Source organism: Meles meles, chromosome 1, assembly GCF_922984935.1.
Source record: "Meles meles chromosome 1, mMelMel3.1 paternal haplotype, whole genome shotgun sequence".
Taxonomy (NCBI): domain Eukaryota; kingdom Metazoa; phylum Chordata; class Mammalia; order Carnivora; family Mustelidae; genus Meles; species Meles meles.
Window position 1 is genome coordinate 130,755,336 of NC_060066.1, and position 12,287 is coordinate 130,767,622.

At 40.1% G+C, this 12,287-nt stretch overlaps 1 protein-coding gene across 1 annotated transcript in view; it reads left to right on the forward strand.

The window, feature by feature from the left end:
* The window catches only part of DBT (dihydrolipoamide branched chain transacylase E2), a 50,138-nt gene extending 38,682 nt beyond the window's left edge, over window positions 1-11,456 (forward strand). The window contains exons 8-11 of the mRNA XM_046022287.1: window positions 4,506-4,583; window positions 6,106-6,297; window positions 6,449-6,520; window positions 10,534-11,456. Coding sequence (XP_045878243.1) covers window positions 4,506-4,583; window positions 6,106-6,297; window positions 6,449-6,520; window positions 10,534-10,701 — 510 coding nt within the window. The 3' untranslated portion in view covers window positions 10,702-11,456. The remainder of the gene's footprint in view (window positions 1-4,505; window positions 4,584-6,105; window positions 6,298-6,448; window positions 6,521-10,533) is intronic.
* Window positions 11,457-12,287: the final 831 nt, after the last annotated feature.

Here is a 12,287-nt window from a genome sequence, read left to right on the forward strand (position 1 = left end):
ACAGACAGAGATCACAAGTAGGCAGAGAGGCAGGCGGGCGGGTGGAGAGAAGCAGGCTTGCCGCTGAGCAGAGAGCCCAATGTGGGGCTCGATCCCAGGACCCTGGGATCATGACCTTAGCCCATGGCAGAGGCTTTAACTCACTGAGCCACCCAGGCACCCCTGTGTCATATTTTTATCAGCTCATCTCTCAGTCAGATAGTGGATTGTCTTGCCAGTTAAATAAAGCCTTTAATTCTGAAAGGATCACTCCAGCAAAATCCTGATTTGAACAAAAACAGGACTTGGCGTTGATCTTGCATAGATCACTGACATGTATCATTTTCATTTATTCAACAAACTTATATGGAGGATCATCATTTCTTGGCCTTGTGACTGGTATAAAACCAGACTATCAGCCGACCGTAGGCAGCTCAGTATCTTACTCATATTAATAACCGTTTATGAAGCAGGTGTCGTGTGGCTGACCATGTACTGAGCATGCTATATACATCAACTCTTTTAATTTTCAGAATAACCCTGGCATGCAGATATTGCTATTCCCACTTTCCGTTTAAGGAAATTAGGAATTTCTCAACTCCTCTAAGTTGAGAAACTTGTCAAGGATATATAGCTAAGTGGAGAAGCTAAGTTTCAGGTTCTGGTCTGTTTTACTCAAAAACACATATTGGTGTCTCTAACTCCAGCCTTTTCTCCATACTGCACCAAGATGAATCTTTCATTTCTATAAGTGAAAGCACTGTATTATTCCAGTGAAAATGAAAGCACTGTATTCTTTCCAGTGGTCTCCTTCATTATCCTCAGGTTAGTATCTAAACCCCTTTTGACACATAAATAGGATTGCAAGTCTCTGCTTCCTACCAGCTTCATCTCTCAGGCACTCCTTCTGGGTTTTTTGTTTTTTGTTTTCCAGGTTTTTTGTTTGTTTGTTTTGTTTTGTTGTTTGTTTTTTTTTTTTTCAGAGAGAGAGAGCACGCAAGCAGGGGGAGCAGCAGGCCGTGGCAGAGGGAGAAGCAGGCTACCTGCCAAGCAAGGAGCCCACTACGGGTCTCCATCCTGGGACCCAGAGATCATGACCTGAGCTGAAGGCAGACACTTAACTGACTGAGCCACCCAGGCACCCCTCCTTCTGTTCTGGTCAGATTAAGCCTGCATAGTTGTTGGACTAGGTGACTTCATTTGAAATGCCCCTAAATGCCAAATTCTGTTCAGGAATAACCTCCTCCAGAAGCCGTCTGTGGCTGTCACAGTTTGAGTTCGATATTCCTCTCGCCCATTGCAGTTCATCTCAGTGCAGTGCGAGTGTTGCTCAGTTTTCTCTTCACTGCGTGCTGAGCTCACAGGGCACAAACTGGTCTTTTACCTCCATCGTTTCAGCTGCTACCCGAACAACTAAGTCATCTATGAACATGAGATGTAATAGACGTCTATAAATGAGACGCCTGGGCTATATTTTAGCTGTAGAGTCATTTTTAGAGACACAGTCATTGAATCAGGTGGATGAAATTACCCACGTGGTGTACAAAGGAGGAGAAAAGGCTAAGGAATTTACATCAGTGTTTAAGGGATAGATGGAAGTGGATTTGGCAAAGACAGTGGAAGAGGGTGAATGGATCAACGGTATGACGACAGAAAAACCAGGCAAGTGTCTCCTAGAAGCCAAAGTGTATCTCTTGGTGTATAATGGATCACTCCTAAGTTTAGTGGTTTGAAACAACAGCCATTTATTATCTCTCAAGAATCCACAGGTAAGCAGGGCCAGTCTGCTGATCTTGGCAGAGCTCATTTCTGTGTCTACAGACAGCTAGTAGGTTGGTGTAGGTGGGCTAGTGTAAGAGGGCCTTGGCAGGGATGACTCCTTTCTCTACCTTATGTCTTTCTCAGCTCCGCAGCATGCTAGCCTGCACATGCTTTCATAGTACTAGCAGGAAGAGGAAGCAGAAATGCTCCAGCACTTTTTCCAAGCTCTGCTGTATCACGTTTGTTCTTGTCTCATTGACAAAGTCACATGACTGAGCTCAGAGTCAGCTTGCACAGAGCACCACAAAAGGCATGGATGGATACAAGAGAGGCATGAACCATTGGGGCCATTCACTCAGCCACTCATGCCAAGAGAGAAGAAAAATGTTGTGATGGGGATGCCTGGCTGGCTCAATTAGTAGAACATGCGACTCTTGATCTCAGGGTCATTAGTTTGAGCCCCATGTTGAGTGTGGAGATTACTTAAAAATGAATTTCAAAGCCCTTTAAGAAAGAAGTTAGGATGGGAATAGGCTATCGGATTAGTAATAAGAGGTCATGAGTAGGAGCACCTGGGTGGCTCAGTGGATTAAAGCCTCTGCCTTCAGCTCAGGTCATGATTCCAGGGTCTGGGATCGAGTCCCACATTGGTCTCTCTGCTCATCAGGGAGCCTGCTTCCTCCTCTCTCTCTGCCTGCCTCTCTGCCTACTTGTGATCTCTGTCTGTCAAATAAATAGATAAAATCTTAAAAAAGAAAAAAAAAGAGGTCATGCGTGGCCTTAGGACTAATTGCATAAAGTATTGTTGAGGTCGAAACTTGCCTCCAGTTGCTTGGTGGATGAATAGAAACCAAGGAAGAGGAGATGCTATAAATATCTGGTAAAAGGCAAATGGAGCATAGGCACAGAGGGCAGGTATGGTGGTAGTTTGGGGTAGATTAAGGAAAGTTTCCATCTGCCCTCTTCCCCTCCTGGAAAAACTGGGACAGATCTGAGGCTGAGGGAAAGCTGGAAAATGGAGAGTTAAAACTATGTGAGTGACAAATGACAAAAACATGTGCGTGACACTGGCGACATCTGTTTTGAAGGAAGGGGAGACCAGCTTTTTATTTTTATTTATTTTTCAATTTTATTTATTTATTTAAGAGAGAGAGAATGAGAGAGAGCATGAGGGGGGAGAAGGTCAGAAGGAGAAGCAGACTCCCCATGGAGCTGGGAGCCCGATGCAGGACTCGATCCTAAGACTCCAGGATCATGACCTGAGCCAAAGGCAGTGGCTTAACCAACTGAGCCACCCAGGTGCCCCGAGACCAGCTTTTTAATATGCTGAATTTATTTTGTTATCATTTGTCTTCATCATTTTAGTCTGAATGAAATACCTGATCTTTATTTTGGGAATAAAATTTAGTGTGCTTTATTTGTTTTAAAACAACATTTTTTCTGCCTATATACGTTTCAGAACATTCAGGAAATACTAGAATGTATTGTATAGGGAAGAAAATAACTTCTCATTGAGGGACTCACCCCCACCTTGTTTTTTTCTTTTACAAAACTTGAACTGTACTCAAAATTCTGTTAACACTTTAACCATAATCATGGATTTTTTACATAAAGAAGATTAAAATTACAGATGTCAAATCAAATGCTTAGTAAAACTTGCCTTAACTCTCTAGTTTGAGGAAATGATTTGTTTTTCAACCACTGACCCCCAGACAAAACCAACACATAACACAATGCTGATAAAGAACTCTTTTTTTTTTTTTAAAGATTTTATTTATTTATTTGACAGAGAGAGAAAGATCACAAGTAGGCAGAGAGAGAGTGGAAAGCAGACTTCCTGCAGAGCAGAGAGCCTGATGTGGGGCTCGATCCCAGGACCCTGAGACCATGACCTGAGCCGAAGGCAGTGGCTTAACCCACTGAGCCACCCAGGCGCCCCTGATAAAGAACTCTTAATTGAACCAGATGAAGGCCAGGATGGCGGGGGGGTGGATTTTAAAGACAATCTTAAGCATTTTTACTTACCTGTTTTTTAAATGTAATACAAGGCATGACAACCAAATGCAGTGTGTGAGCTTTGATTAGATCCTGGATGGGCAGAAAAACAGGGTATAAAGAACATTTGGGGGACAGTTAGGATAATTTGAATATGGATAGAAGAGGAATGGTACCAAGTAAGAAGAAAAAGGAAAAAAGATGAAGGGAGAAGAAAGCAGAGGAAGGAAACAAAAATGCCATCAATTTGAGGAGGTGGCCAATTAGTAAACGTTCACACCAGCTGTGCCCTTCACTTGGCCAAGGACACCAAGAGGAACACTAGCCTCGCATGGTCAGTGCCCTTGGAAACCCTTCATGGTTGTTCTTTCTATACAGGGAAAACAGCTTACTGCCTTTTTGTTTTAACTCAGTATGTTTCTGAACTTCAGATTTGCTTCTCATGTAAGATTCTACATGTAAAATTCTTCTCCTATAGAATTTAGACATTTTGTTTGGTACTTTGGTCAGTCTCTACACCTATTTTGAAAATCTCCTGACGTTTATAAGCTGCCTGACGACTTTATCTTTTATTCTTCAGTGATTAGGGTGACCTGGTTCCACCCTCCTTGAAGGTGATATTGGGAGTAGTACGCCTAGGTACATAAAGACGAGAAATTAAGCTCAGTGTAAATAAAGGTTCTCACCTTCCCTCCCTCACCCCCCTTATTGCTTCCGATTCCCTTTCCCAGTTAAGAGTGCTAATGTTGCATTCTCTTTCTGTTAAACAGGCTGCTTCCCTGGGACTACTACAGTTTCCTATCCTTAATGCTTCTGTGGACGAAAACTGCCAGAACATAACTTACAAGGTTGGCTATGTGTTGTGGAGAAGTGCTTGTTATAAATAGAAAGTGGTGCAGCTGTGCTTATAGGTTGGAAAAGTTTCTTTTGTACCCCGAAGAGTAATTTTTTTTTTTTTTAGATTAGAATTAAAGGTATGGGATAAACTATTAAACTGAAATATAATTTGTTATTTTTACTGGTTTTACTGGTTACTAATGATACTGTTCAGATATATGGAGTTCCATTTTCTAAGTCCCTTTGGTTTATTGCTTAAAATAATGGAAATAAGTGGCTGTCAGGCAATGGATTATGTTAACGATCCTACATATCCTCCCCTCAAAGAGATAACCTCTGTCAAAATGGAGTTCCTGCAGTTTTTAAAACAAGAATAATTTTTTTTTTTTTAAGATTTTCTTTATTTATTTGACAGAGACACAGTGAGAGAGGGAACACAGCAGGGAGAGTGGGAGAGGGAGAAGCAGGCTTCCTACAGAGCAGGGAGCCCGATGCAGGGCTCGATCCTAGGACCCTGGGATCATGACCTGAGTCAAAGGCAGACAGTTAACGACTGAGTCACCCAGGTGTTCCAAAACAAGAATAATTTAAACAGAAATAGGACAAGTAATGAAAGTATGCATTCCATTTGAATGAGCCCTTCTGTTTGGAGTGAAGATTTATTGAGACTAAGAACTGTTTTGGGGAAGCTAATCATTATTTATATTTCTATCTAGTAGTAAGCTTAGGTATTTTAGGGGGTCAGATCTAAAATCTTCCCAAATGAAGGGGCGCCTGGGTGGCTCAGTCAGTTAAGCATCCAACTCTTGATCTCAGCTTAGGTCTTAATCTCGGGGCCCAAAGTTCAAAGCCCAGATTGGGCTCCATGCTGGGTGTGAAGCCTATTTTTTAAAAAATTAATTAATTAAATAAAATCTTCCCATATGATTAGTACAACTTTCTGATTAAGTATCTACTTGTAAAAAATTCAGGCATGAAAGTAACTATTTACGTTTAATCTCATGACCCTAAGATAACTCACTGTTGATGTTGAGATGTGCATTCTTCTAGGATTTTATTTTCACATACTTTAAAAAAAATATTATTTTAATTTTATTTTTAAAAAATATTTTATTTATTTATTTGACAGAGATCACAAGTAGGCAGAGAGGCAGGACGAGAGGAGGAAGCAGGCTCCCTGCTGAGCAGAGAGCCTGATGCAGGGCTCGATCCCAGGACCCTGAAATCATGACTGGAGCCGAAGGCAAAGGCTTTAACTCACTGAACCACCCAGGCGCCCCTCCAGAAAGTCTTACATAGCCACCAGCTTATATATCCACTACTAATGAATGGAAATAGCCTGTTGCCCAATATTCTTACCAACAAAAAATTATTTTTTCCAAAAAATCTTTTTAAAATTCTTTAAAAATTCTAGAGATCATCATCAATCTGATAGAAATAGTTTTTGGTTGTTTTTCATAACAAAGGTTAATCCTTTCTTTTCTGTTAACTTATGAAAAGGCCTACTGTATAATTTCGTTGTTTTTTTTTTAGGCTTCTCACAACATTGGGATAGCAATGGATACTGAGCAGGGGTTGATTGTGCCTAATGTGAAAAATGTCCAGATCTGCTCCATATTTGAGATCGCCACTGAGTTGAACCGCCTTCAGAAATTGGGCTCCTTAGGTCAGCTCAGTACCACTGATCTTACAGGAGGAACATTTACTCTTTCCAACATTGGATCAGTGAGTAATAGAAATGTTCAAATTCTAAACTGTAACTGTAATTCTGATCATATGCTCAATTAAAATTATATTTCATTTCCCGTTTGTTCCTCAAAAGTTTAGTTTTCTATTCTTTTGTTTTACTTTTCTTTGCTTTTCTTTTTTTTTTTAGATTGGTGGTACGTATGCCAAACCAGTGATACTGCCTCCTGAAGTAGCAATTGGGGCTCTCGGATCAATTAAGGTATGTTTATTAAATAATTGGCAAAGGAGTTTTAGCAAATTGGGAGGGTAAACACAAGACTCGTTTCTGAAATTTTGCCCTCACTTTGTAGGTTTGAGTGTAACATTTGGCTCTGTAAGCCAGTTATTCTTCCTAAGAGGTAGGCCTGCAATTCCAGTGGTTGCCTCTATGTATAGGAAATGGTGGTGATCTGGATTGTTCCATATGGAACACTGTGGTTCATGCCAGGCACAGATGCACATCTTTATGGATAATCAGAAATACACTCAGTATACTTCTATCAAAATATCTTTATTTCCAAAGACCAGAGATAATAGTAAGCCAGTCCAAATTATTATTTATAACAAAGCGAGACACCATTTAGACCATATTTCTCATACTTCACTCTGCTCAAGACTCATTGAGAGTACTAGTTAAAAATGTAGTATTCTTGGGGGGCCTGGGTGACTCAGTCGGATAAGCATTCTGCTCTGGTCATGATCTGAAGGATGTGAGATTGAACCCTGCATTGGGCTCTGTGCTAGACATGGAGCCTCCTTAAGATTCTCTCTCTTAAAAGAAAAAAAAAAAAAGATTCTCTTTCTCTCCCTCTGTCCCCCCTTTTCCCCCTCCCTCTCTCTCAAAAAAAAAAAAGCAGTATTCTTGGCTTTGGGGACAGAGCCCCAGAACTTACATTTTAAATAAGAACCCAGGTGGGGATGCCTAGGTGGCTCAGTCAGTTAAGCGTCTGATTTCGGCTTGGGTCATGATCCCAGGGTCCTGGGATCCAGTTCTGCATTGGGCTTCCTGCTTAGTGGAGAGTCTGCTTCTCCCTCTGCCTGCTGCTCCCCCTGCTTGTGCTCTTTCTGTCTCTCTTTCTGTCAAATAAATAAAATCTTTAAAAATAAATAAATAAATAAACAAGAACCCCGGTGATTCCAACATGAGTGATCTCTTGGCCATGTTTTAGGAGACACTGACTTAGAATTAGGGTTGTAGTGATTTTTTAAAAGATTTTATTTATTCATCTGACACAGAGAGAGAGAGACAGCAAGAGAGGGAATACAAGCAGGGGGAGTGGGAGAGACAGAAGCAGGCTTCCCACTGAGCAGGGAGTCTGATGCGGGGCTCAATCCCAGGACACTGGGATCATGACCTGAGCTGAAGGCAGACTCTTAATAACTGAGCCACCCAGGCACCCCAGGGTTGCAGTGGTTCTTAACCTTGGCTACAAATTACAGTCCAGGAGCTTGAAAAAAATGTTTAAGTTCACTCTATACCAACTGAATTATAACTGGATGGGGGCGGGGTGGTACAGAGCTTGGGCAACTCTGTTAACTCAGTGTTGAGAGGCATCAGAATCCAAGAATTAAGCTCTTGGATTCCATTGCAGTATCACCATTATTAAATGTCATCACTATTTAGACTTATTTTGGTGTTCATGTTTTCAGAAGAATCTTTCTTTCTTTATATTTATGATGCTTGCACACTGAGCATGTCTGGGACTTGTCTTTCATGAGTTATCATTTTTGTATTGGCATCTAAAATTTCCACAGATACTTTCATTCAGCCTTTGATTTCTCTTGCAGATTATCTTTGATTATCTCTTGCAGATAGTACTTTAGCTGCTATGCTACTCCCTTTTCCTAGCAGCAACCTTCCCTCCTGGCACACAGAGGAGATAGGGGAAAAAACAAAAAAAACAAAAAACACATAGCAGACTCTGTTCTTTGGAAATCAGGAGTTTCTCTGAATATACCTTCCCTGTCACCCATTCCCCACCCAGCAAAAGCTCAGCATTTGAATCTCACAGGATTCTGACTTCCTATAGTTTCCCAGCCATCATACCTACTTGGCAAAGTCTTGTTTTTCCTTTTCATTAAAAAGATGTACTATCCTCTGGATTATATGTACATATATACATATATACACATTTATATATATACATATATATAAGTCTATATATATGTATATATAGATATACATACAATTATATATATATATATAATTGTGGTAAATTATACATAACATAAATTTACCATGCTAACCTGTACAGTTCAGTGGCATTAGGTACATTCACATGTTTGCAACCTTCACCACCATCCATCTCCAGAACTTTGTCCCAGACTGAAATGTGCATGTATATTACCACGTTTTGTTTATCTGCTTGGCTCTAATGAGTTGGGTTGTCTCCTTTCTTTGGTTCTTGTGAAGACTCCTGCTGTGAACATTGGTGTGCAAATATCTTTTCACTAGGTGTCAGTTTACCAAATCATTTGACCCATGATTTCATCAAGCTAAGAAGAATAGTTCTTGAAGTATAAACCTTCTCATATTTTCTGGGTAGGAACAAATAGGGCGTATTTCATTCTTCTCTCTCAGTGTCTCAGCGCTCCTTTGCTACTTTCTGTTTTCACTGTAAATTTTGAATGTCCTGTTGATAAATGGTGTGAGTCACTAATACCCTACATAACTCAGTTCTCAGTGCTTGTCTTCCCTGACCTGTTAACCGCACTGGAGTCAGTTGATTGACACCACTTCCTTGGAAAGTGTCCTTCACTACGACTAGTAGAATACCTTGCTATTACAGCTTTCCTCCCATCTACTGCTTATTCCCGCTGAGGCTCCTCTGCCCAGGCTGCCTTATTTCCTAATCTCTAAGCCTCCGAGTACCCCAGGGCTCAGTTCTGGCCCTTTTCTTGATCTTTAAGCACCATGTATATGCTGATGACACCAAGTTTATATCTCCAGACCTGGCCTCTCCTTTGACTGCCAAATTCATATATCCTGGTTGGATATCTAATTAGGCATCTTGAATTTTCTGTTCCTTTCCTCGCCTCCCTCCACCCTCAAACTTGCTTCTTCTGAAGTTTTCCCTTTTTGGTAAATGGCCATTCTTCTCAAAGACCTCCTATAGCTTCTCACCTCACTCAGTTTCAGGGCCATTTGAACCTATGCAGTAGCCTCCATGGCCCTGTACTGGTGCTCCTCAGTGTAATCAGGGACCCGTGTGGGGCTGTGACTGCTGTATCCCGTGAGGAGACTGTGAGGAGGTCAGTTCAGAAAGGGAAAACAGGGCTTGGATACTTTCACAGCAGTCTGACAGGTAATTTTGGGCCTATTGAATCTAATAAGAAGTTAGGGCTTGTGTTTTCTTTATCTTTTTAAATTTTTCTTTAAATTTGTCTTTGGTAATTTAACTGACTGAGCCATGTAGGTACCCTTTAGTAATTTAATATGTTTTTTTAAAATAGCTTGCAACGGAATAGAAATTTTAAAAAAACAACCGTAGGGCATTTACCAAAGACAGATTGAGAAGCATTGCTCTTGACAATGTGCCCTGCCTTCCACCTGCTCCATCTGTGACCTCATCTCCTACCTCCCACCCCTACCCCTCCACTGCGGCCATCCTGCCCACCTTGCTGTTCCTCCAACAGTCCAGCCCTGCTTCCCCTCTGTATCTCTTGGAGTATCCACCTGGCTCTCTTCCTCACTGCCTTCATTTAGAAGGAGGCCTTGGTGAGGCTTTCCCTGCCCAGCCTGTCAAACAAAAAATGCTGCCTGCACCTGGCCCCTGCCTGCCTTCTCTCCCGTTTCCACATGGTATATTTTTCCTTTGCACTTTTCATTATCTAACATGCTGTATATTTTACTTATGTATCTTAATTGTCTCTCTGCATTAAAATGTTATCTCCAAGCAGGCAAGGAATGTTGCTTCTTTTGGTTTAGCCCTAGAGTTGAGAAGAGTACCTGGTACCTAGTAGGTGCTCAATAAATATTTGTTAAGTAATTAAAATCTGAAATAAGATTTACTGTATATATGGAAATTGTGCAGGGGACAGGAAGTACCCTGGGGAAACTGAAAGCTTGAGGCAAATATAAAAATGGGAATAATTGGAGTTAGCGTTTTCAAGTCATTTGGGGATGCCTGTTCTTCTATTACAAGGAGGGGAATTTGCTTAATCTTTCATATTTGCTGTTGCTACAGCCTTCGAGCAAGTGAAGGTTGACTCTGTTCTTTGCCTTATTTCTAGGCCCTTCCCCGATTTAACCAGGAAGGAGAAGTGTATAAAGCACAGATAATGAATGTGAGCTGGTCAGCCGATCACAGAATTATTGATGGTGCTACAATGTCACGCTTCTCTAATTTGTGGAAATCCTACTTAGAAAACCCAGCTTTTATGCTACTAGATCTGAAATGAAGATTCATCAGATGTCTTTGAACTTTTTGAACTTCCAAAGAATATGTAGAGCTAGCTGTGCAGCTTCATCCCAATTTGTATTAGAAATGATCTGTATTATATGATTAAGGTTCCAAGGCACAATATTTATCACGGTTCTGTTAGACTTTTTATTGAAAATGAATGATGGTGTAAGAGTTCTTCTGCGGCTGTCACATTTTATAGGTCATGATGTCACTTCTTAATATGGTGCTGACGTCTTTGTGTCCATGGCTTGAAACTAGCAAGAACAACAAAATTAATGTTACTAAAAGACAGACTGCCATATCCAGTGTTTACCCTATCTGTCTTTCTTTCTTTCTTTCTTATTTTAGACTGACCTTAGTGAAACTTCTCAGTTATACTTAGTTAGGAAAAGGAATTTATGTACAGAAGTTTCTTCCATTTCTCCACAATAGAAATGAGAGATAACACTAACTGTTGGATAAGTGCAATTACTTAACCTTTTAAGATATCCATGATTATGTTGCTCCATAGAGATTATCTGTAAATGTCTTGTTTATATAAATTAATATCTTTTAAAAGGGAAAATTATAAGCTAATCTTGAAAATGCCCAATTATAGGGATGCTTGGCTGGCTCAGTCAGAAGAGCATGTAACTCTTGATTCCAGGAGACATGAGTTCAAGCCCCACATTGGACAAAAAAAAAAAAAAGCCCATTTATAGTTTTATAACCAGTAAGGCTGTCAAAAGCATTTGTTTAAAATGAGTATACTTTTTGGGGCGCCTGGGTGGCTCAGCGGGTTAAAGCCTCTGCCTTCGGCTCAGGTCATGATCCCAGGGTACTGGGATCGAGCCCCACATTGGGCTCTCTGCTTGGCTGGGAGCCTGCTTCCTCCTCTCTCTCTCTCTGCCTGCCTCTCTGCCTACTTGTAATCTCTATCTGTCAAATAAATAAATCTTTAAAAAAAAAAAAATAAAATAAAATAAAATGAGTATACTTTTTGAATTTTGGTAACATTTTTGTGTTTTGTTAGGAAAAAACTTCACCTTGGCAAACTTGCCTCATGTAAGGAAAGTGCTTTAAATGTAGCAGCTGCTGACATTGTCTTACATTTAGAAGTCCGTTGCCTTTTAACTATTTTTTATCCTACTTGTCTTTAGCTAAAACATAGGATAGGATAATGTATTCCATTCTCCGTATCCTGAGAAGGAATGTGAATAAGAGGAGAGAGAAGAGTCTAATGGGTAATTATGGACATTAAAATGATAAATATTATACAGAAATGAAGGTATCAGAATGATCATTTTGTAAGAGGCTCACTTTAATCAGAAGTAGCATCAAGGTGAATATAATTCAACATTTTGATTTGCATTCAGAAATCCAGGTTGCTTCTAATATTGTCTATATGTTCAAGTGAAATTTTGTAACAAAAAAGTTGTTGTAAATCTCAATTTTTTTCAAAATGAGAATCATGTAAATTAGAAAATAATCAAATGAATGTTATTTTTAAAATTTAGATAGTACATTAAGGAGTTACAAAGAAAATAAAGTCATCCATAATCATATTACTGTTAACATTTAGATCAAGGTATCTGTATACAT